The 25459-nt window shown below is 48.3% G+C and overlaps 1 protein-coding gene across 12 annotated transcripts; it reads right to left on the reverse strand.

The window, feature by feature from the left end:
- Positions 1 to 1106: 1106 nt before the first annotated feature.
- IKZF4 (IKAROS family zinc finger 4) lies at positions 1107 to 25249 on the reverse strand. Of its 12 annotated transcripts, none has more exons than XM_045184690.3 (10): positions 24997 to 25249; positions 17535 to 17582; positions 13997 to 14146; positions 12125 to 12218; positions 10683 to 10787; positions 9482 to 9742; positions 8651 to 8818; positions 6032 to 6181; positions 5448 to 5579; positions 1107 to 4838 (listed from the first exon to the last, which is right to left on the reverse strand). In XM_045184690.3, the coding sequence occupies exons 3-10, from the start codon at positions 14081 to 14083 to the stop codon at positions 4078 to 4080; spliced, it is 1758 nt and encodes a 585-aa protein (XP_045040625.1). In that variant the 5' UTR covers positions 14084 to 14146; positions 17535 to 17582; positions 24997 to 25249; the 3' UTR covers positions 1107 to 4077. The 12 variants fall into 12 exon arrangements, with proteins under 12 accessions (XP_045040625.1, XP_024432217.1, XP_045040626.1 ...); XM_024576449.4 differs by having other exon boundaries at positions 17535 to 17585; XM_045184691.2 differs by lacking the exon at positions 24997 to 25249 and adding an exon at positions 24871 to 24886.
- Between the last annotated feature and the right edge of the window lie 210 nt (positions 25250 to 25459).

Raw genomic sequence — 25459 nt, forward strand, 5'->3', positions numbered from 1 at the left:
TGGTTTCTCCTAACCTCTAACCCACTTTATTGGGGTTAAAACTTATTTTATAACTTTTGATTTGGCTTCAAACAACTATATTCACATTTTGAACTTTATAGTTTCAATGTGGAATGGAAAGGCCCTGGCCAGGTACCTCAGTTGGTTAGAGCCTTGTCCATGTACACCAATGCTGTGGGTTCAAGCCCAGATCAGGGCACACAGAAGAATCACACAATGAATTCATAAATAAGTGAAACAACAAATAGATGTTTCTCTCTAAAATCAATAAATAAAACAATTTTTTAAAATGGGTAATGGAAAATGAGACTCTAGATGGAAGTGTCTCCAATATTCACTTGACTGTATTCTCATGGAAACAGGAAGGCAGACATTATTACCATATGGAATGACAGTGAGGTAGATGGGACAGAAGAAGGTTGAGTGAAAGGGACAGAAAATATTTAATACGTATTTAAGATAGAATCTAATTAATGTGCCTATCTTGGCTCTTCTTGGGATTTTTAGAGCCTGGGGTTTCACCAGCTGCATTCTCTGGCATAAAAGTATGGGCATAAACTTTGGAGTCACCCATCTTTGGGTTCAAATCCAGGTTCTGTCATTTATTGGCTGATGAGTCTTGGACTTTTATTTCTTCACTAGTAATCGTGATCATTTCTTTGTAGGTTGCTTCTACAATTAAATGAACGTTTGGCACAGTGCATGGCATTTATGAGTGCTCAAAAAGCAGTAGAGCCTGTTATTGTCATTATTCACATTATTGTACTTGTGTCCCCTGGATATATAATGTGTTTTACATGTAGCAGGTTCTCAACAAGAAATATCTGATAAATTTCTGCTTTGTTTGGATGGATAGGTATGTTGGCTTTCTCTCCTATCCTGCAGGCATTCCTGGGAGGAAAGCTCTTCCATTTCCCATTCTAGGTTGAAAATTCTTCCGTTCTTCTACAGTAACAGTATGAGTATTCTTGTTTGGTTTCCTCTCAATCTTAGACTTGTTCACCTTCAAAATGTTCAGTAGTTAGTAAAACATGCTGCAAGGAGGCCCCCCTTCCTCCCAGTAGAAAAGCAAGGCAAAGAAAATCTGCAAAAACAACCAGGGGTGTTAAATTACTCATGTTTATTTATAACAGACCTTCAGCCAGTACAGTACAAAACTTACAGTAGTATATCTCCGTTACACAAATATTTACTTACAATATATTACATATACAAAATGTTTTGCAATAAGTCTCAAAAGCTAGTTTAACTCCCCTTGAGAAAGGAGAAAAACTCTTTTAAAAGTAAGAGGGGGCCAGGGAATCAGAGGAAGGAGGAGCTGAAGGGATAAGGTACAAGGAGACACCAAGCATAGGCTACAAACGAAACCCTGGGAAAGAGAAGAGAGGTGGTATTGCACTTGCGTCAGTGTTTTTTGTGTTTTTTTTTTTGTTTTTGTTCTTCATAACTTCTGATTAAAAATATATATAATATATATATATTATTTACACAAGGACAGAAGCTGCCAGAAGCATTACAAAATCCCACCTGCAGCTTGGACACGGACACGAAAAAACAAAGGTCTGGAAAAGTGTCTATTTAGAAATTTTTTGTGTATGGTGTTGATTTTGAATATCAATACAAAAGGAAAACACCTCTTTTCTCCATGTGGGTTTCAATGCATTTTTTTCTTTTTTTAATTTTTTTTTTTTATGCAAAAGGAGTTGGGAGAGAGAGCATGAGGGTGTTTGAGGTTCCAGAGCTGAAAGGCTCTAGGAAGTAGGATTTTGTACCTAAGACCCTGGTTAAAGTGCAGCGATGGTCTGGAGAGAGACAGAGTGCCCTTCTCTCCCCGTCTTAGCACCTGGTCTTGCCTTCCAGTCTCTGCTCTCATGGGCTCAGAGTGCAGCCTCAGAGCACAGTCCTTCATGTTCTAGGAGGTTACAGGTGCCAAAGCTGACTGGGGGAGGGGATGGTGGCACCCTAAGGCTCTGATACCTCAGAAGGGACTAGTCCTTATGAGGTGTCACCAAATACACAGCAGACGCAGAAGAGATCGTAGGGGATAGGTCTAACAGGAAGGGGTTCAATAATTAGAACAGTTGAGAAGAACCCCCGATACTAATTTCAGCTCTGCTGCCATTCTGAAACAAGGAGCCAGTTCCCCAGGTTGCTGTTGAGAAAACTCTCCCCTTCTCTAGAGACCACTCTCCTCCCAGCTAACTCCCCCATCCTCTGACCTTGGCAGCATCTGCTTATTGCTACATTGTCAAGGAGGTAAAAACAACCTACAGTGCCCTGCCCTGACAATCTGGTTCTCTTAGGGAGACCTCATAATGGGGGAGAAAAAGGAGGAAGAGGAGAAGTTTTTTTTAGGGTCTCCCTTCCCATAAGAGGGTAAGGTAGACTCTTTTTAGAGCCCTGAAGAGCTCCAATCCCAGGGGCTGTTCCTTAGCCAACCCTTGACCATCCCCTTAAATTATCCCTGATAGGGAGTGAGAAAAGTAGGAGGCAAAAGAGCCAATAAGGAAAGGACATGTGGAAAGATGGGAAGAGAAAAGGAGAAAGAAGGACCAAGTGTTACAACTTGTGAGGTGTTGTGTTTGGTTTTTACTTTTTTTTTCTTTAAATATAGAAAAAACAGCCTTTGGTTTGAATCTCAAGAAAGCAGAGAATGGGATGGCTGTGGCCTTGGGCAGAGAACTCTTGTAGAAAGAGACCTCCACTTGCAGTGGAGCTCTATCTCCTCCTGCGTCCTTCTAACTAGGTTACCCAAAGAGCCAGGGGTCTCTGCAGTAGCCAGGAGGAGAGTGCCCCCTGTGCTCTACATCTGGGAGCTGAGTGTAGAAGGGGGCAGTAACGGATGACCCCCCCCCTTCAGTTGTGCCCATCCCATTCTTGCTGGGACAAGAGTGGAAGGGGGTGAGGTGTGCATGCCCCTGTTCATCCTGGGATAATTTTTGGTTATACTGAAAATTAGAAGAGAAAAGAGACACCCTTTTCTTCCTAAGAAGGTGAATCCTGCTTAGGGGGGGAGAAGAAGGCAGCATGACTGAGGGGAGATACCCCCTTGTCATCAGGCAGCAACCCACTAGTTTCTCCTAGGAAGGGGACTGTGGAGTCCCTGAGCACCTAGGAAGGTCACCAGAGTGAGGAATTCTGAGAGGTGGAAGAGTACAAGAAGAATTTTGCCTCACCCCTTCCCATGCCCTGGTTCCCAATTAGGCACCTGTGGCTCCCAGTGTGTCAGAGACAGAGGACTGCAGACCTAGCCTTGGCCCCTGAGAATATAAAATTGGGGCACTCCAAGGAGAGAAAAGCTACCACTGAGTAGACTGGCAGGTTGAAGAGAGTAGAGCAGTGTTGGGGGTTGTTTAAGAAGTGGAAAGAGATATATCATCGCATCCTAGAAGGAGATCCTGAATGTGGGTTTTGGGGAACTTGTTACTAGGGGGACGTTGAGAGGACTCTTAGTCCCATGGTGACAGGAGAATTTCTTCAGCCCCTCCTACCTCCAAATGAGGGAATTCTTCATTTGTTCAAGGAAAGTGCAAGCTGCCTAATATGAGAGGGCACAAGAGGTATGGAGTACCAGGTTGAAGGGTCCCAGAGAGGAGATATAATGCCACAGAGCTAAGGTAGGGCCAGGCCAGAGGGGGCTATCAGCATCAAAACTGAAGAATCACATAATATAAAAGATGAGGACTTAAAGCAAGAAGTTCAAGATTTCTTAGTACTAAGAGGAGCTTCCAACCTAGAGCGGAAAGGGACTGTGGGCAAGAGGGTGGGGGAGTGGCAAGTGACTGATACAAGTTTTTTTAAAAAATCAACTAATTATATTAATAAATAAGTCAGTGAGTATGATGGGATAACAGGTTAAGAGAAAAAGAAGAAACATAAGAAAAGACCTGTTTAATCACAATGCTTAAATCAGTCAGGTTAGAAGAGAACAGGAGAGAAAGATTCAGGGTCAAGTGTGAAGTTAGGTAGCCAGTGGAGGGGGCTACACAGCAAAACTCCTTGGGATGTGGTAGGGACAGGGCTAGACTCCTGTGGGTGGGGCCGTGGAGGGTGGACTGAGGCGAGGGCAGTGGGTGGCTAGCCCACCTTGTGCTCACCCCGGACAATGTGGGAAGAGAATTCGTACCGGTCCTGGCTGTGGTAGCCACAGATGTTGCACTCAAAAGGGTCTCTGAAGCCGTGGCAGCCCATGTGGATGGTGAACATGACATGGTCCAGGAAGAGGATCCGGCAGTGCTCACACTTGAAGGCCTTCACAGGCTCACCGCTCTCACCCACCACCCGAAGCACTTCCTTGGAGGGGCCTGGAGTGCCCCGCAGTAACCCCTCCTGTGGCTTGGGGTCCTCTTTGGCGTAGGCGGGACTGGGCCGGCCCACCACAATGGTGGGAGGTGGCTGGGGTGGGGGACCCTGAGGGAGGGATACCACCCCCCCGACCCGATCTTCGTGGTTGCTCTCTGTATCTGTGGAGTCTTGGCAGCCATTGCTGGGGGATGCCCCAGGGTCAGTAAGGGGGCCTCGGGCCCGGTAGAGGAGGGGACCTCCATCAGCCAGGTCCTCAGGTCCCTCACCTGCTTCTCGGGATCCTGGGAGCTCCAGTCGACCAGGGAGGGGCTGCATCTGGGTGTAGACAGAGCTGATGACGGGTGTGAGTTCTGAGATGCAATTGGTAGGTGGAAGGCGGAGGGGACGCAGATGCTCTGCCCCCACAAAGGCCAGAGAACCTCCAAAGCCAGGCTCCAGGCCATGGTGTGCCACCAACTCCACATCCTTCTCATAGCCACCCGAATTCACATCATAGGGGAGGTCTGAGAGGCTGAAGCGCATCTGCTTCTCGCCTGTGGAGAAGAGGCTCTCAGCAGACCTGGGTCTGGAGAATGCCTAAGCTCCCCAGGATTATTTCTTCGTTTTCTTACCCTTGAGGACGGCGGTAACATTATGTACCATTCTTCATTTACTTCCCTCAAAGTTAGGTCCTTTAGCAGACCGCTCCCGGACTCTAGGCTGTAATCTCAGAGAAGAACTCAACCCCGGGCCACTGGTCTTTACTGCTCTTTCATTACTCTCTATAAAGCTCCAGGTCCTTCCAGAGCTAATGATCAGGGCCAGGTGGCATCCCCACACTCACCTCCTCCCTCTGACTCTAGGGGCCCTTACCTCAACCTACACAGACTGAGTCCTAGCTACTCAAACACTGGGACAGCCAGAGCCCCTGATGTCCTCTTCTTAGAACCACCACATGAGCCCTCGATACTGACCCTCTCCACCCTCTCGAGGTACTTTCTCCCTCGTCACTTTGCTCGTGTTCTGGGGATAGATTCTGAGGACCAGACCGCTGTCTTTCCTTCAATGAGACCTCTAGGCCCAACTGGTCTAATGGCTACCAGAGCTCAGATATAGATGAGCTGTGGCTTAAGCTGATGTCTCCTCTACAACTGGACTCTTACCTACAAACTTCTGGGGGGTGGAACGCTTGCGTTTGGTGAGGCTGTTGGCCAGACGATCAATGAAAGTTGGCCTCTCAGAGGATGAGTGCAGCATAGAGTCTGGCACCATCTCCAGGTCACGTATCTCATCACCTAGTGGGGGAGGTAGGGACAGGTAGTAGTAGCTGAGTAGGGGTAACACTGGCCCAGCAGCCTTCACCTGGAGAAAACCAGCAGGTCAAGAGCCAAGGGAGGTCATAGCCGACGCTTGGGAGATCAGATTCTGTTTACTTCACCCCATCTAGAGCTCATCCCACCAACATGTCCATCATTTGGGGACAATTATATACACCTGACCCTTAATTTTACACTTCTTGTGTTCTCTCTCCCCCACTAGACTAAGGCCATAGATCAAATCCTCCCCTACCTCTGGGTCTCCCTGCAGCACCTGCCAGGGGGTTCTGCACTAACTGGGTTGCTTGGCAGATTTACTGAGGTAACTGTCCCTTTTCCACAGACCTCTCCCTTCGTGTAGGGAAACACCCTTGTCCCGTGTCCCCTCTGGCCCTGCCCTCAGCTCCCTCAGAGTCCTGCCTACAGCCCACCTGGTTGGCCAGCCAGAGCTTGGGCTTCAGTGCTGAGACTCTGCAGGTAGTTGTGACACCGCTCCTTGTGTTCCTCCAGGGTGCTCTGCTGTTTGTAGCTGCGGCCACAGTAGTTACACTTGTAGGGCTTGCCCACCGTGGGAGAGGAGACTGTGGAGGAGAGAGGAAAGAAACAGTATTGAAGTCATCTCTCCCTGCGCCCTGGCTCTCCAAAACCATCCAGGACCAAAGGTGCTCTGGCCTGAGGAGGAGGGGATGTGGTTCAGTTGGATTCTTCTACTTGTCTTCCTCTCCCAAAGTTCAGCTTCGAGCACGGGCAGATGAACAAACCTTGGAGAAGAGGCACACTGAGTAGCCATGGGAGGGGAGAGGGAACCGAGGGCGTATAGTTGGACGTTGGTGGGACTCAAAATGGCCAAAATGCTGCTCAAAGGAAATAAGGACCCAGGGACTTTGTGGGGTATCATCCCTGGCAGGCAGGCTGGCCCCACCCCAGGGTCTCAGAGTCTGAGCCCACACTGTGGTTTAACCTTTCCACGCAGCAGGCGGTCTCACTGTTGTTTATCAGACAAGGGGATTTTTTGCTTACGAACTATCTGCTTTGGTTTGGGGGAAACTGGTGGGCTGGGGTGACAGAAATGAGAGTCCTCAGATCTGCTGATGTGGGGAGGGGCAGTTTTCACTGACCTTTACTTGTACTGTTTTACCTCCACTCCTAGCCCAGTTTTACTGCTTATTATTCTTTATGTCTTTCTACACTGAGATACGAAGAGAACCCCAGAAAAACAATCAACTGATAGAGAAATTCTGAGAAGAGGAAAAGAATACAAAAACAGAGAGGAAAACAATGGAGAAGAGCATAAAAGGAAAAGAACAACTTTGGAGGGGTTCTTTTTCTTTTTTTTTTTAAGAACAGATTATAAAGATTTTGTTTCCAGTGAAGAAAAAAGGTTGGGAAAACAGATCGATACTTCCTTTAAAGACAACTTTTGAGAGATGATCTGTGTGAGGAGAGAGAAAAGTGAGAGAAACAAGGTATCGTATATTTTAATTTATGGATCTTGCTCCTGAGCAGGGAGACAGGAGAAGGTGTCGCCTTCCTCTGCCTGAACTGGACCTTGATCCAATCAGCCTCCTGCCATCTTACTCTTGCTCAGTATTTGAGGGATGAGATTAAAGCCATGGTCCCCCTATACCCAAGATTTTTGGGGAAATGGTTTAACATCTAAGAGGAACCCCTTTTTCTTATAATGTAGGTTGCAACAGAAAGCATTTCACAAAGAAGGGGACCCAACAGTAGCTCTGTGTCTTCTTCTGGCTCTAATAATCTCATACAGGACATCCAAAATCTACCCCCACCCCCACCTAGCTGCTGTTGGTAAGAATTCTACGGGCTAAGCCATCCTTATTCCAAACCAGCAGGGGAAGCGGTCCCTTTTCCTGGGCAAAGGATATCTGGCACAGGAACTTGATGGGGTTTCAGTAAGGCTACAGAAAGAATAGCTCCTGACCGGCAAATCTTTTTTTCTTTTTCGAGAGCTTCGGTTTCTTGTCAGCAAAATGAGGATAATAACATCTACCTTGGAACTGTTATGAGGATCACATAAGGAGACACAAGTGAAAGCTTCGTAGATTATCAAGCATGAATCAACGATGATCTTTCTCCCTGTTGTTTCTCCACATACATAAAGATAAAGGAGTCCCAGCTCCAAGGTGAGAGAGCCTAGAGCAAGGTAGGTGGCTGAAAAACATAGAGGGTGGTGAGGTGATTGCTCTGTCTCTTTAAATCCTGGCCCATGAGAGTTTAGGAAAAGAGAAAAATAGCAAGAAAAGTTTCTAAGGACAGACCCTACTAATTCTTTCTCCTCTGCCCTCCTTCCCCTTTTTCCTAATCTTGAGCTCCCTCCTTCCTGACAGCTCAACTCCTGGCCTTTCCCCAAGTCCAAGCCAAAAGCTTAAAACCTAGTAAAATGCTTCAAAAGTGCTATCTGACCAGCTAATTGAGGCAGATGTTGATTCAGTCTTGGCTAGAAAATCGAGTTAGTCCAGTTCCCTGGCACTGCTGCAAATACTGAGCTCCAGCTACTTGCTCTTGGTAAGGTGACAACCTCTTGGAATGAGGAATAGAAATGGGATAATCCTTTCCTCATCTTCCTTTCCTCCAGTTCGGGAGGCCCATGGATATTTTCAGGAACCAATAGTAAGTAAAGGAGAGGACAAACCTCTGATGTTGGGGGTGATGCGAAGATGGTGACAAGTGCGGGGCCTGGGGCAGGTATGAGTGGAAGGAAGGGTTACCCTGGTGCTCAGAAGTGAGGGGTTATGCGGCACAGGGAGGGTAGGGTGGCTGTTAAGAGCCAAGAACATTGCCTGTGCTCCTTTTGCTCCATGTTACAGAGTGTGACAGATGTAAAATAATTAAGGAGTTCCTCAAATTTTCTATGGGGCCTGCTGCCCAGAGAAGGGGTTAGAGAGGCAGAGCCCTATCTGCTCTGGGAGTGCTCTGTCCTCCTCAGTGAGGACATTGTAACGCCCCAGACACAAGAGAAGTCGCTGGGCTCTATTTATTGGGTGTACTGGGGTCCCACTTCCTCCTTTCCCACCGGAAAGGTCACTGACCCGAGTGTGTTCGGAGGTGGCCGGTGAGTGCATCACGCCGGCGGCAGGCATAGTTGCAGAAGGGACATTTGAAGGGCTTCTCTCCAGAGTGCAGCTTGATGTGGCGCAGCAGGTTCCCCTTCTGAGTGAAGGAGGCACCGCACTGGTTGCAGTGGAAGGGCCTTTCACCTGTAAGCAAAAGAACAGATTCACAGGACTGGCTGTGAGGAACTTTGAGGGCTGAACCTAGTCTCCCGCCCTCTGCCCACACCGCCTTCAGGAAGGCGCTCAGAACACATTTCTGAGAGGCAGGGCTGTGCCACTCAAACAAATCCTGCCTAATCCAGATCCCCTGGGAAGGTGTGGATTAGGGGTGTGTGGCGGAGAGAAGGGCACTAGGCCTGGAACACTGCGCCAAAGGACTGGATTAAAAAACCAAGCCCCACAGGGCTCTCTCCGCCCCAGGAGCCCAAAGCCCAAGGAAGCTGAGAAGAAGCTTCTATATTCCATATTTCTTCTTTTTTTATTCATGAGATGGGAGGGCCCAAATAATACCCGTGAGTCCTAACCTGGTTGGGTATAGCATCCTTCTTGAGACTACAACACCTATCCCTCCCTCACTTCCCAAGAAAAATATCCGGTTTTCTTTATAATGACAGCTGAGGAAAGTGCCAGGGAAGTACAGGTATTCAGGAAGTCTAAATTCCAACCCCCTCTTTTTTTTCCTCAGATAGAAAATGCCCCAGGGAGACCCTCTCTTTCTGAAGCTACCCCACTCCAGGCACGGCCTCCTAGCACTGCCTCCACCTCACCAGCCCAGTGGGAGGGCCCTGCTGGCCCCAGCTCGCTCACCTGTGTGACTGCGCTTGTGCACCATGAGCACGTTGGGTCCGATGCAGACCATGCCGCAGACGTCACATTTGAGCTTGCCGTTGGGCAGCCGGATGCCACCAGGGGAGTGGGGCTCTGGCCCACTTCCATCACAGTAGCCCAGGGGCTCCGACAATGAGTCTTCCACAATCACACTATCGTCCTTTTCCAGGAGCCGCTCGTCTGGCCCCAGTAGTCTGCTCGACTCCTCATCGCTGTACATCTCCACCTTGATGGAGTTGGCTGGAGGGTGGGATGGTGTTTAGGATGGAGACAGGTAAAGGGGAGAGCCTGCCCCCAGGCCAGAATGGCACTCCTGAAGTCCAAAAGGAGTCTCCAAGCCCTGAGACATTCAGGGTCCTGCTGGGACCTGAAACAACCTTTTCCTTCTATCCCACCAATGAGGCCAAGAGGCTTCAAGAGAAAAAAGTTGGGGTACACAGGATGTCTTCTGTCACTGGGGAGAAGAAGAAGCTAAGGGGAGCCTATTTCTCCACACTCTTGTCATTAAGAAAGATGTCTGACTTGGCCCTGAGCGGAAAACCAGCAAGTAACAGTGGCAGGAAAATGGTCCTGGGAAGACCGTAAAGAGAGAGAACCTGGAAGACAGACATGGCTTACATTATCCTCCCACCCCATTAGACTGAGCCCCTCTACTCCCCTCCATAAAAATCTGGAGAGGGGCATGGAGGCGGGAGGAGCCATTGAGGAGAAAGCTTTGGCTCTCGCTCTGACCTACATTGCTGGCTATTCCAACCATTTAGAGAATGTCAGAGATCTAGGGCCAGCCGAGGAGAGGCAGTCATGGGGACCTTGTCTGGGTAGGAAAGTTGGGGGGGAGGGTGATGAGGAGATCCTTCTCATTTCTGTTTCCTATCTAATTCCAGCTCATAACCATTTCTATCTACCTACTACTCTAACTCTGGACTGTGTCTTTGGGGCCTTTACCTGAATCCCACCCATGCTGCTTTTAATTCCAACCTAGTATAGCAGTGACCATTCATTCTCCTTTCAGAAGTCAGGAAAACCCTAGACACTGAGCTCCTTAGTGCTTTTAGAGACTCTGAACGGGAAACCAGAGGGAGGCAGCAATTGGGGAAATGGCTGCTAATAGAAGAAGAATCAAGGGCCAAATACAAACAGGGGTGCCTAGTACCAGGTGACGGAAGGAGGGTACACTTACCACTGAGTGAGCGGCTGGGAGAAGAGTGCTGGCTGTTGGGGGTGCTCACCGAGGGCCCCACTGGGGCCCCAAGGAACTCCTTCTCCAGAGATGAGTCCCCGCTACCTTGGAGGAGAGAACAAGAGGGCAGGTGAACCATAGTTGTAAACATTAGTGAATTGCCTAATCTTTTAAAATTCAGTTCTGTTTATCTTGTAGCCGGGTACAAGGCAGTGTTGTATGCCGGGCACCACACCTTGTGCCCTTGCCGGCCCAGGTGCCTGGTGCTGACTTCTGCGAGCTCAGTGACTGGGCCTTGCCCACCCTACCTTTATCTAGGCCTGAGGGGAAGAGCATCACTGCCTGACGTCCACAGGAAGCAGGGCTGGGGCTGGGGCTGGGCGGGCCAGGGTGGAGAGGAAAATGGGGGCCTCAGCAGGGAGGCGGTTCAGGACAGCCATTCTTCCCTGTGTTCCTCTCTGGAGCCCCCAACACCAGGTACGGGACATGCAGATAGGGCAGCTGGCATTGTCCCTGAATCTAATGCAGTAACAGCAATCATAATGGTGGCAGCTAACATTAACTGAGTGCTTGCTGTGTGCCACGCATTGTTCATGCATCGTGAGTGAACTACTTCGTTTAGTCTTCACAACAATCCTAGGAAGTAGTTGCCAATATTATCTTAATTTGCAGATGAGGAAATTGAGGCACAAAAAAGGCTATGCTACTTGCCCAAGGTCCCATAGCCGGTAGTGGTGGAACCGGGATCTGATCACAAAAGTGAGTGCCCATGTCCTTAACCACCAGCGACACAGCCACCTGGGCCTCACTGTTTCAGGAGGAGAGAATCGGGCCCATCAGATTTTCTAAAATTAGCCAAAATGAGGTGACAGCTCCACGGTTCGGGGGTTAGAGCACTGGTCTTGTAAAATTAGCAAAAATATGACTACGCCAAAAATCATCTTATCTAATATGATTCCAATCAGATGTTTACTACTCGGTGTTCCCTTGACAATGAGATAATCAGTTTATTTTCAATGTATTCATTTTAACTTACTGACAAACTGCTTTGTAAAAATGCTTTTTGAGAATTTCATATGCGTTTTTAAAAATCAGATGACACACCTCAAGATATAAATGTCTTTAAAAAAATCCCTCCTCCCCACAATCTTCTACACAAATACACAGGTGAAATCAAACACATGTAGACAAACACACACAGACACAGATCACATATGTAGATACACATAAAGAGAACATGCCTACTAGGATAAACATACCCATAGCCTCTACATTATTTGCTAACATGAACATGCATGGATGTGTGCAGACAGGCCTAAATATGGAAGAGAGAGAGAGAGAGACAGACAGACAGACAGACAGAGAGAGACAAACCCTAAAATTCATCCCTAAAGTCCACCTATTAGTACTTTACCCAATTTCCCAGCTACGCATATACTTACTTTCACAAAATAAAGATTCCATTATAAAATGGTTGGAGTCTTGGGCCTGAGGCAAGAAATCCGGAACACACCCTCCTGAGGGATCCCTCTCCAGCTTTGGTCAGTGGGAAGAAAACAACCACTCAGGACTGCGGGACCATTTCCCATTCATATCCTCTCCTAAAAGTCCCATTTCCCGCACTCTATCCCATCAAAGTCTGAGGAAGTTTGTTTACTATCTACAGAACATCCTTATGGCTTAAACCTGAGCTGGTGCTCTTTAGATGAGCCATGGTTATCACAGAAGTTGCCCCAAATCAGAACCACACACATTATCATGCAGTGAGCATCTCAGAGTTGTGAGCTGAGACTTGTAGACCCAGATCCAGTTTTAAAATGTCCTTTCAACTACGTGTGGGGTTTACTAAGGTTAGAAGGGCTGAGAGGGTATCTTCTCGATCCTTTTCAATCATTAGTGCTGACTTGCCCCAAATCACTTGATGTTAGTAATGGGAGAAGAACGGGGCTTTGGGCCCTGGCACTGAGTCCTTGACCCTAAAAGGATGAGGAGCTTGCTGGAAGTCCATCGTTGGCCCCAGCCTACTAGGCTGAGGCTGCCTCTTGGGGTCAGGGGCTTGATGTATAGGGGAAGATATCCTTAAAGGGATATTTAGAGACAGTAAGGGGAAAACATCCTTTGCGACTTTCTCTATTAAGGCCTGGGAACAGGCGGAAGAGCAGGTGCCTCCAGAGTCATACCAGTAGTTCAAGAGGCTCTTTAATGCTGCTGCCCTCCCTAGGATAAAGGCAAGAGGGAAAACAGGCTCCAGTCTACTTTTTTGGGGCTAATACATAAAAAAGAATCTTTTCAGGGGTTGGAAAATCTTTATGGGGACCCAGGGATTGTGATTTCCAGCTAAAGGGAGAAGGGGACTAGAGTCAGATTTAGGAAGTCTGGCAGTTCCTCTCTCAGCCTCAGAAACCCCAGTGAGGGAATTTCAAATGCCTGGGACTCCCAAGAAATCCCAGACTGTCAAAGCCAAGAACTGAGGCTGCTCTCAGGTCTCACAGAAATTTTCTTGGTCAAAGTCAAAAAAATTACTTGAACCCCTAGAGGGCAAAGCCAAATCATGAGGTTAACATCAGAGGAACTAGGAGGTGAGTATGGGGCAGAAAAGCAGGAGTGAAAGACGGGAACCAGGTCAACATCCCTGAAGCTAAAGGTTTAACATGCAGAAGGAAACTAGCCTACCTGCTCCTGCTGCCCTTCCTGGATCCCTCAGAGTGGCTACCTCTAGGGAATAGCCATGAGGTTGGAGAACCTCCACACTTCTCTGTAAGGATCTCATCCTAACTGTTTTCCCTTTCTTGACCAGTAGCTCCAGGGTGCTAGGATGCTAGCCTGCCAGCAGGGAATAGTGGGTACAGGAGCAAAGAAAGACGCCCATCCCAGCTCTATTGTGGGGAGGAGGCTGAGGCCCCTCAGATCTCTGTGACAGGCTAAGGCATCTGCTGCCAAGGCTCCTCTTTACCTGGCTTCTCTCTACTATCCATTCCCACCCTGGCCTGTCTCGGCATTTCACCCAGGCAGTTCTACATCTGTCCCCAAGGCCTAATCAAGATGTCACCACAAGCTCCCACTGTCCAAGTCGCAGTCTTTGCTTAGCAACACCAAACACCCTTTCCCATCCTCTGCAAGTGTGACGAGGAACGCCCCCTCCCCCGCACCACACACACACACACACACACACACACACACACACACACACACACACACACACACACACTCAGCCCCCATCCTCTCCCTCTGCTCAGTCTCAGGAGTTGTTACGGAATTGGCTCCCTAGCCCCAGCACCACCCCCCTCCCCTAACCACCTTCTGCCTGAACTTACATTATCCTTCCCTTGCCGGTGAGACCCTGGGGTGCGAACGCGGCCGCCGCCTTGGAAACGGCGAGGGAGTGCGGGTGGTGTGTGCATGTCTGCGTCTGGGTGGCAGGCAGGGGTGAGCCCAGCCACTCACCTTCCAGGAAGCGTGGATTCCTGGAAGTGAGGGGAACCGCCGTCATTTCGCAGGCAGCGGCAGCGGCACGGTGAGCAGGGGCCCACGGCTGCAGCCAGCAAGAAGAGCTCAGCCCAGGGTGTATGTATGCGAGTGTGTGTGTGTGTGTGTGAGAGAGAGAGAGAGAGAGAGAGAGCGCGAGCGAGAGTGCGAGAGAGAGCAAGCGAGTGTACGCTTGGATGTGCTTGAGGAGGGGGCTACTGGGAATGTAGAATGTATATGTGTGTCTGGTGGGGGGGAATGCTAGGCTACAGCATCTCTTTTCCAAGCCAGTGAAGGGGCGGGGTGGGGGGCTGTGCACAGGGAGGGGGAGGCAGAAGCTGTTGCCCTCGTGCCCAGCAGACAAAGAAGAACTGCACAACAAATGCCTGAGAGAAGCAAGTGTGTGTGTGTGTGTGTGCGCGTGCATGTGTGTCAGAGAGAGAGAGAGAGAGAGAGAGAGAGAGAGAGAGAGAGAGAGAGAGAGAGAGAGATGGATGGGCTCTTGGGGTGGGAGGGAGAAAGAGGGCCCCCAGGGAAGGCCCAATGATCTGTCAGTTGGGGAAGCCAAGGCCCCAGAGGTCATGGGGCCCAGGACACGGAGCAGCTTCAAGGCTCTCAGATCAGCAGAAAGCCCCTCCCCCACCAAACTCAGGCACTCATATTCCCTGCTTTCCCTCCTCCTCCTGGAGGGAGGTCGCTCTGTAGATCTGTGGACTGACTGACCGCCCCCTCCCTGTTAGCTGTGAGAGGGCTTGGCCCAGTCTGGTCTCAAGCTGGGGTGGCTCTGCGGCCTTGAGCCCTTTCAGATTCCAGGCAAAATGCTGGTATAGCCAGTCTCCCCCTCCCCTCCCCTCCCGCGCCCCTGGGGCAGGCAGGCAGGCATGAATCCGCCCTCTATCAAGACAAGGCCTCTGCTCCCTTCCCTTCCAGAGGAGCTGCTCACTGCGGTGCTGACCTACTTTGGAGACTAGATTTTCTGATTCCAAGAATTTGGGGGTGGGAGGGGCTGTGAAACTTTGGGCTGCCTACCCCTGGATCTCTTTCTACCAAGGTTCCCTTCAACATTTCACAGTCCCAGAAAACTTGGGACAGGCACTGCTCCGTCAAGTAATTTTATGAGCCAGTTAGAGCAACTCACTTCCCCCTGAAAGATACGGAGTGGGGGAAGGAAGAGAATTTGTATGGTAAATTAATGGATTCTTCCCTTCTCTCCCGTCTCTCCCAGGGGGCAATGATCTGCACCTTTAGAACAGATGGACTTTCTAAATCAGGTTCTGTGAGGCAGGAAAAGCTCTCTGAAGAACAGGAGAGATACCCTCTTCATCCAGTGGGTAGGTGAGGAAAGGCCACCTGGTGTGGAGGCAGAAAAGCTGTGACGACCCTGAAGGAAGAGGCCCAGGTGTACTTTAGGAGGGGCGTGCACTGCATGCGGCCTTTCCCACGGCTTCCTTGTCAGTCCAGGAGGGAGGGGGCAGTGGAGGGCTCTCAGATGGCCCTCAGGTGGACTGTCTCAGCCGTGCTCAGTCCTGCGGGGGCTACTTTCCAGGGCTAATGTTGGCTCCATCCTGATTTTCCTTCTCCCTCTCTAAGGCAGCTGCTGACATCTGGAATTCTCAAAACACAGATGAGGGGTTTCTGGCCTCTACTTTCATTCCAAAGCTATCCTATACAGAGGGCTCTTCTTATATAGGAAATGCCAACCTGCTAACAGCAGGGAAAGTTTGGTTTTCATAGCCTAGCAAACGCCCTCAGAAAGTTTCCTCCAATATCCAATATTCTCCAGAGACAGGACTGAAGACAGCTCTGCGGGCTATTTCCTCAGCCACCTTCCTGGTTCCTCATTTGTGGACCATGGAGCAGGGGCCAGTTTTCATCAGTCTGAGTGGTCCCCAGTAATAAATTGGGGCCCTGAGTGTGGCTGTTGCTGTATAGTGGTTTTCGGAATAGGCTAAAATTGGGGCCCTGAGTGTGGCTGTTGCTGTATAGTGGTTTTCGGAATAGGCTAACCGAGCAGGGGGTAGGAGGGTTGGCTTGTTCCTCAGAGGGGCTATGACTTTCATATCAATAAAGTATCTTTCAATCAAATCAGTCCACTTGATTCCTGTTACTCTGTCCAGCACGTGGCAGGTATTGAATGCCATTACCGATTTCAATGCCTTCCCTCCTTAAATGAAAAAGGGGTCAGAGTCATCTTCCCTTACATTACCCAGGAGTTGTCAATGACTCTTAAGTGTGTGCCTGATCTGACCTGCGATCTCTCTTAGTGCATGCCCATAATTCCTCCATTGGTCCCACTTTAGGGGGAAAAAAAGGCTATAAGTCATTTCTAAATGGTGCTTGGATTTCTGGCAGGGATACTCATGTCAAAACCTAGTTCTGCCTTCCCTTACCTCTTATAATCATTTCCTGCCCTGGCACTCTAATGGTCCAAAAAAATGATTCCCTCCATCTTAGACACTGTCTTAGGCCCTTTCCTATACCCTTAGAGAGGGGCCAGATAAAGTCCCTCATTTCTTTTCACCTTGTTAAACTCTGGGAGGATCCTAATTACTTTCATATCTCTATAAAAGCCAGTCATACTATAAGCAATGATCTCTTCTGCCTCAGTAAGAGTATTTGGCAGGCATGAAAAGCTTTATGTTATGATCATGGAAAAGGGTTGTGGGAAATGGGAATTGGGCTCTATATCTCCATTTCAGAGGCTGTAAGTTGTTGGCCCACTGGTTGAATTCAGCCTATATATAAGTTTGGCTCACCCATGGAACATTTAAAAATAATATTGATAACACTGGGTCATTATTTTTAAATGGAGACATTTCATATAAAATTTGGATTTCTGATTTCTCTTAAAAAATTGGAACTTTTGGTCACACTGGATATACATTCCCACATGGACACTGAAGAGCTGCTGCTCCTTGAGGTAGGACATGTGTTTTCCATTTCATGACAGTCCCCACCATTCTCTTCTGCTCATTGTCCTAACCCAGGTCACTCATTTACATACCTACCTGGCCCCCACAGGCCTTTGAAGTTTGAAATCCTGCTCCACTCTCTCTGGGTGGGATAGAATATCATGTTTGGCTGGGGACTTCAGAGAACAGAAGGAACTACACCTTTGATCTCTTAGCTCCAAACCATTCCTCTCTAATAGTCTCTACTCATATTCCTCTCCTATTCCCTTCTCCTATCACCCAAAGAAGTCTGGGAAGAGAATCATTGGGGAATGTAAAATGACCAAAATAAATGAACACTATCAAACACTACCAAGCACGAGTGTCAGCTCTGTGACTAGGACGCTCAGAGGCCCTGTGCTAGGCTGACAGCTCTGCTCCACAGGAGAGTGTCTGCTCCCAGCCCCTTACAAACAGAATGCACAAGCGGGCATACCAGACATATAGGAGCGGCCATTGCAGTCTTCTATGTCCATCTTAGATTCTGCTGAAAGAGAAAATAGCTGCTATTAGAAGCCAGATCTGGGAGGGGAGGAGAGTTCTCTCTAACCTTCTGGAGTTAGCAATAAAACTGAAGGATCACTTACTTAAATGTGCTCTGACTCTATCCTAAAGAAGAAAAACCTCATACATTGTCCTGGTGAGGAAGACAATGTACACTGACTTACAAGCCCTAAGGTCTCCTCCGACCCACAACTTCTGTTTCCCCAGGCTCTGCGGTAGCAACACTGTCTTACTCCAGAGGGGTCCTGGTTGTGTTCTGAGAGGAGACCCTCTTGCTGTAGGTGGAGCTGATGCTGTGGGAAAGGAGGCAGGTTACAGCTTACCTCAGCCCTTGGGAAGAAAAAAAAAGTCCCATAGAGGCCCTATACCTTAAGGATGGGGTAGTAGTAAGAGGAAGAAGCAGGATTCAGTCATTGAAGGGACTCTGTTTTTTGTGTGTGACAGAAGGGAAGGGGACAGGAAAGTAGATGAAGGAGAGCAGCTCACCTCAGGTTCAGTGAGGAGAGTCAAATTAAACCTTTAAATGGCTTTTCCCACCTTCATGTCAATAACTTTGCTATGTTTATTGTTTGTGAAGGTGGGGGGAATCTGAATTTAAAATACGTTAGTCTATTTGAAGTAAGGCAAGCAGTAATCAGCAGTAAAGTATTAAACAATGGAGAACTGAGAGTGATGATTTGTTGCAATGAGTTATCTCCTTAGGAGCCTGTGGGAGGGGAAAAAAATCTATTTGGTGGAAACATACATATATCCAAAATTGCTTTTACTGTTCATCTAATGAAAAAATAAATACCCCAGGGGCAGATTTTGGGGAGCAAGAGTGGGGCACAGGGATAGCCTGAGCTGCCACCAGGATTCCTGGTCTCTGAAGGATCTCACTAAGGCAGATGGGTGAAAGTTTGGTTTACTTGTTATATTATATTGATAGAGCTGAGGGGTGGGAGGGGGGTTCTGGAGGCCACACAGGGGTAAAGTCTATTACCCTGTCTCTTTCCTCACCTGGGTCATTCTTGTCTAGTTCTGAGAGACATCATACTCCTCTAAAAAGTCTCATGAGAAGAGCCTGAAACATTCGCGAAGCAAATCCCTTAGATTACCCTAGAGAGACTGCTAGTCTCACCCAGAAAGACTGGGTATAGAAGATAAATCTCCCTAAATGTATTTTCAGCACCTCTTTTTTTGATATCCACCCTGGAATGGACTGAGCTTTGGGACCGCACTGCTAGACCAAGCCACAATAATAAGTGGCTCCTTGAAGGTTCCCTTAGGGGCAAAGATTAAAAGAGCCCAAATCCACAGGGGTTAGCGTATGAGTACCCTCTGGAATTAGCCAGAGAACGTGCAGTGGGTAGACATCCAAAGATGAGTGAGGGCAGCCTCATACCCCTGGGGCCCCTTTCACTTCCAAATCATTAGCTCCATAATTGCCCTTTGGGATTGTTCAAAACTATTGCAAAGCTCAAGTTGACTTTCCCCACATCACCACCTCCCACCCTCATCCTCCACATGCAGGAAGAGCAAGAATGCGCAGGACTTTCTCAATTTTCTGCCTGGAGAAACTGAGGCTCAGTGTAATTAGGTGACTTGTCTCAGGGCTCATGGTGAGACTGTGCCAAGAAGAAGAACACCAGGCTCCTGCCTTTCCAAGATGTGCTCTTTTCATTAAATAGTCTTGCTTCCTTTCAAAAGCCAGGGTACTCAAGGCCTTCATGACCCCTTGCTTTTCCCTGGTTCTAACATCAAATTAAGGCATCTTTTCCTTTGGTGTGATCCCTGTGGGAGTGGATGGGGTCTGTTACCTAAAAAGGGAGAACAAGTTGAACAGACTCTACCAAGAGAAATATACTAATGCAATTGTGCGTGTGTGAGAGCTAGAAGCTACACAAGCACTAGGTAGGCAGAGGAGTTGAAGCATAGCATTCAGCTAGCACTGGCTCAGGACACCTGCCCGAATGGCCCCTAAGCAATTTCCAGAAGGGTCTGAAGGAGTTGTTTTCCAAGTTGGACTTTGTTCCTAGTAGTAAACTGAGCTCTTCTGCTTCTTAATTGCTCTTAACAGGTGCTCCATGACACATCTTGGACAAAATAAGTCTTTAGCTGCCTCCAACTGGTCTAAATGCCAAGTTGGTAACCCTGGAAGTTGGAGGGGATTGAGATTCCACCGTTCTCAGTCTTGATATTTTGAGATCCAGCAGCAAATCAGTAGATAAACATCACTATCTGCTCAATCCCCAGGTGTCACATCCCTCCCCACCTTCCCATTCCCCGTCCCTCAAAGCACCTCCTCCCCTGCCTGGCCAGGCAGGCAGATCTTAGTGTCTACTTAGAGGAACTGGGTCAAACTAGGCAGTGCCAACTGGAGACATCCCACAGGGGGAGGAGGTATAAGGAGATAAGTTAGTTATACAAGACAGGTTTGGCTCAAAGGTCTTGGAAGGAAACTTGCTTTATAACAACATAGATGTTATTCAGTGATAGAGGTAGGCACACTATGTACTGTAAATTCAGTTCAGCAAGGTGAACACAAAACAACTAGAAACAGCTAGTCTCCCAATTAAAAAGTAAGCATCTGTGAGGAGAGAGAAAAGGCTGGTCACTGTAATCTCTGGAGACAAAGATTTTCTTCCCTGTTTTTTGTATCATCTTGGCACCATAACAAGAGTCCTCCACAGCCTTGGCTTTCTCCCATTAACACAATGTCACATATGAACAGGAAGGGGAATCCCTTCCAGCCAGATTCCCCATCACACTTCCTGACAAGCAGTAGGTAAGGACCAATCCAAAGTCTGGCTTCCAGGGTCAGGTCAGGCATCAGCTACCATCCCCCCCACCCCATTTCCACAAAAACATTCTCACAGCTCTGTTGGTGACAAAAATGTCAGAAAGTGACTCTGAAAGCCTGAAATGAGGTAGACATCACAAGCAATTAAAGCTCTTCAAATCCTCCAAGGAATCCTGTTTGATCCAGTGACACTCCAAAACTGAAATTTAAAACACATTCCATGTGGCCTAGTGGGTAGAAAGGTAGTGAGGGGGATATTGGTGGAATGAGGGTGGAGGTGGAGAGTAGCGAGAATCCATGCCATCGTTTTATGATTATTCCCGAACTACAGCAGGGGGAAGCAGAAATCATTTCTCTGGTCTCCCTTAGGACCTGGGATCTGAGGTGGAGTCCAACAGTTACTAACAAGACAGAACTTCCCACCTGCCTGGGAGTGCATAGTTCAGGTACTACAAGTACACCAAACCTGCAACATCACCCTCTCCTGCCTGTGCCTTCCTGAACTGAATAAACTGAGCAAAAACATGTTGGAGTCACATGGCTGGCTCTGCTATCTACCAGGGCTTTGCATAACTGGGGACGGGAGAGGTGGAAGTAAGCACTGCCTGCAACCCGACTGCACACTCCTTCCCAGGAAACAGACCTGGACATCGAGCACTTTGCAGTGCCGAAAGGATCTTTAGGGACAACTTAGTGCCCTCTGAAAGAAGCCCACCAACCTTTTCTCAGTTCACGTGTCTGTCTTTAAGCAGAAAGATCTGCCTCATTTTTTCACCAGGCCACAGATGTGAGCTTCTGTCTACATATAACACAGATGAAGATAGCTCAGCTTCATTATCCAAGTGCTTGGTGAGCAGGGCAGAGGGGATGAGTTTCCAGGTCATCCTAGCAATGGCCAGGCTCTCAAATAAGAAGGGGTAAGAGCTGGAAACGGGACACCTGGGCAGTGGGGAAAATATCACCTCATTGTCTCCTTTTAGATCTCAGATGAATGCACCTTTTCTCTTGTTCTTTGTGCTTCCCTGTCCTCCCCACGTAGACTGTGGAAGAGAGAGAAAGCTAAGGTCTATGGGTGGGAGGAGAAACAATCCTACCCCTCCCATGTCTCATTTCAGAACTTAAGGAAGTAAGAAAAGAGCCAAACGAAACAGTTGAAATCACTAGGTATGATGCACATGAGATGACACTCTCTGGGTCTGGGGTATACCCTTGAGTATATAACCCCTGTGTTTATAGAAAGACCCCACACAGTCACTGCTGTTCAGCTGTATGTTTGTGTAGGGCTGGAGCAAGTAGAGCAGGGGAGTTCAATTTGAGTTTTATAATTATCAGTTTTGAAGCCTAAGATGTCCAGAACAGGGTTAGCTCTATCAAGTGAAGTTTGAAGTTACACAGAAGTCCCAATTAACTATTCAGACTGGGGTAGGGTGGCGAAAAGGTGGAAGAGATAGGAACAATTGCCTTTGGTGGCAGTCCTGGTCAGAAGTCCCTAATGCACGCTAATCAAGAGAGCTCACTGTTGTCTGGGTCAGAAAGATGTTTTCAGTCTCCTCTGCTAACAAAGAACCTTGCTCTGACAGTCCACTCAGTAAGCTCTCTTCAAGTAGAGGGACTTGGAGTAGAGATACTCTAGGACCTGGGGATTCTTGGAGCTAGAATAGAATTGAGAGATATCTCCCATTTAAAAAAAATATTTTATTTATTTATTTTAGAGAGATGGAAAGGGAGGAAGAGAGGGAGAGAAACATCAGTGTGTGAGAGAAACATTGGTTGCCTCTCGCACGCCCCCATCTGGGGACCTGCCAGCAACCCAGGCGTGTGCCTTGACCAGGAATGGAACTGGCAACATTTTGGTTAGCAGGCTGGGTGTTCAATCCACTGAGCCACACCAGCCAGGGCTCCAATTTGTTTTTTTAACTGAAGAAGAAACTAGACCCAGAATCACCCATATGGTTAGTGATAGAAATAGGACAAATAGATCCCAGGTTACTAGTCTGGGGGTCTTCCCACTACGGAACAAAGTTAAATTTTGCCATAGCTGGAGGGTTTGGGGACACCCTGCTTGCTCAGTTTTTTGGGGTGATACAATGAATAGTTTTGGGGTCTACATCTTAGTGACTGAAATCCTTGAACTAGAAACATATGGATTGGATGAGGAGTAATTATCTCCTACCCATGTTTCTTTTTCAGAGATTATATGCCTGAGTAAAAAGCCAACCTAGACACTCACTAAATATCGTTAAGACAGAAACAGGGCTTCTTGGCTCAAGGATTATGGGAGCACATGTATTCTAGCAGAGTCTACAAGGTTGATGCTATCCCAGGGGGAGGGGGGAACCAGATCATTCATATAAGCACTATTCTTTCTTTGATGCTTTCATCTAGTGAACCTTGAACTTGTGTAACTGTTTCAAATACAGAGTCCACAACTCTTCTAAGAAGAGGATGCATATCAAACAGCCTGAATGCAAAGCCTTCTCCAGCAGGGTCAAGAGACCAACAAAGAAAGGGAGTCCCCCTGCCCGTGGCATTTTTACAGGGTCCCACATTTAATTTGTTCCCACCAAGTAAAATGAGGCTAGAAAAACTGCCCAACAAATAATTTATCTTTATTTTTTCCTTGGCTATTTTGTGTGTGTGCTCAAGGAAGAGAGATCACCAGTTTGAGAGAAAATAATTCCTTTGTGGATGTTGGGAGGTGGTGGTGGTAAAAAGTGGCATGTTCCTCCCATGCTGGGAAGTGCAGGCTGCAGATTTAAACTAAGAGGAAATAAAGAAGAAACTCAGTTGCCTTTTCACTGGAAAAAAAGTCAGGACTTATTTCTGAACCAAGTCCTGAAACAAGCTCTACCCTTAACCTACCGGGAGGAAAGGGATTGCCCAGAAGCTACAATTGAACTAACTGCACTCAGTTGGTAAGAAAGGCATTGTTTTGTGCTTGAGATGTCAGCATCTACTGACTAGGACAAGATACAATTCTGAAACTGCCGAAGTGAAGGCAACTCCCACCACCCTGGGGCCCACCCCAGAAGCTCCAGTGAAACCTCTCCTGTTTTCCAATGATAAGGTTGTTTTCTTCTTTTAAGACTTTATTTTTATCTCAGGAGCTACTCATTTGGCTGTTCTCATGACCCAGGGAACTGTCTGGATTCTGTGGTTTTAGGCTGTTAGTCGAGAACGCTGAAGTTCCCCACATACCACAAAGCAAGATTCACTGACCTACTAGCAGACCCACGCGGGGATGAGGGATTCCTGGCTAGGCATTTAACATACTCCTGCCAAACAAGATGCTACACGTTCAGATTGTATGAGTTGGCCTTTTATCTGGTCTTGTCCTCAGAATCTGAATTATATTAAATGGAAATGTTCTAGGTAGTCAGACACCTGTTTTTAATGTTTCCTAAGGATATGAACATATGAACGTCACCGAGGCTAAGTGAACAAGTAGCAGTAAGGGGAGATAGCCAGGCCTCGACTGTCTTCAGCTTGGCCATGATGATGGAAAACCTAGAGCTGATGTTTGAGCCAGGAACATCAAGCTTACCACTGATGCTTTGAGGGCTCAGGCTGGAGAAACTAGGGCATAGCTGGAGCTATCAAACATCCAATGGGAGTCAATAAGAGTCAAAACAGTAGAGTTTTGCTTATGAGAGAAGGGACGGAGGTAAAAGAAGGTAGGCAAAGCTTGCTTGACATATTGGTTGGTAATGCAGCAAATCTTCCTGGAAGCAGAGTTAGTAAATTCTTGACCTTGGAGGGGGAAAAAGTGTACCTTGTTTCCTAAACATCTCATATCTAAAAGTCCGTGTTCCATTAAACATTCCATTGTCCCCAAACAGGACCAGTGACAGATCAAACAAACAAACAAACATTTAAAAGGTGAGTTTACAATTTTAGCAGACAAAGGGGAAGAAAAAACTGGGATAGGGCCCTGTGAGGAGGTGCTTGGAGAGCTATTTTAGTTTAGACCTGCTTCTTAACTCTGTGGTTCCTCTCTATTCCCACCCCCTGGTCTGTTCCAGGGCTTTTTCTCTTACATTTCTTTCTTAGGGTTCATACGCAGTGAATCTCTTCCTTCTTAGCCTTGCTTCTCAGGTCCCTAGACTTCTCACCCTACACAGTACCCCAGAGAGCACTTTTCACTCCACCTTAAGTTTCTTCTCTTCCGAATTTCTCCCACTTTGCTTATTGTCAAGATCTTTCCCACCTAGGCCTGTCTTTCCCTCCAACCGTCTAGATCAAACCCTAGGGATCCTGGCTTTCCCCCCCAGGTATCCTCTCTGCTTCTTTCCCGGTTGTGTCCCTCTGTTCTACCCCAGCCGTACCCTACCGAAGAACCTCCCGAACGCCAGCCTTTACACGTCCTCCACGTTAATCCGTCTCCCGCCTATTTAGGACCCCTAGGTTCCTACTACCACTCCCTCAACCCTGGGGCCTCGCGCCAAAATCCCCAGGTCCAGCCTTCTCCCCTAGGGCCGTAACCCACCTGGCAAACCTCTTGCTGCCAGCCCCATCCAAATCTCCCCTACTTCAAACCCAAGCCCCTCAGGCCCCGCCCCCGTGCGACTAGGCCCCGCCCCCACGCTTCGCCCAAGCCCCGCCCCTCACTCACCTGAGGCAGCTCCGCGCGCGCGCAGGTCGAGGGGGGTGGGGATGAGAGAGAGAAGGGACGGTATTGGGGGAGAGGGAGGCGGGGCGGCCCCCCACTCTGGCCAGGGAGGTCCAGTGCGGGGGGAGCGGGGGGTCACTGAGGCGGTGGCAACCGGGCCAGAGCCGGGACCCAGGCACTCAGCCGCGGCGGCGGCTCCATCTCCATCGGTGGCTTCACCTGAAGAGGGATGGCCCCCGCATAAGTCCCCCCCATCACAGCCGTCTCCCCTCCCCCGAACAACTTCCGGTCCCACTACGAGGCGACAGGCGGCGTGGCCGAATACCGAGCGTCCCCAGCCAGGGAAACTGCTGGGAAAGGAAGAGCTAGGGGAGAGTAGCTGAGCGCCGAAAGATTCAAGTCATAAAGGCGCTGCCTCTTTCAGGGGGTAACTCAATGGCTGCCCCTTCATCTGCCTCTAATTTGC

This window comes from Desmodus rotundus, chromosome 3, assembly GCF_022682495.2.
Source record: "Desmodus rotundus isolate HL8 chromosome 3, HLdesRot8A.1, whole genome shotgun sequence".
Taxonomy (NCBI): domain Eukaryota; kingdom Metazoa; phylum Chordata; class Mammalia; order Chiroptera; family Phyllostomidae; genus Desmodus; species Desmodus rotundus.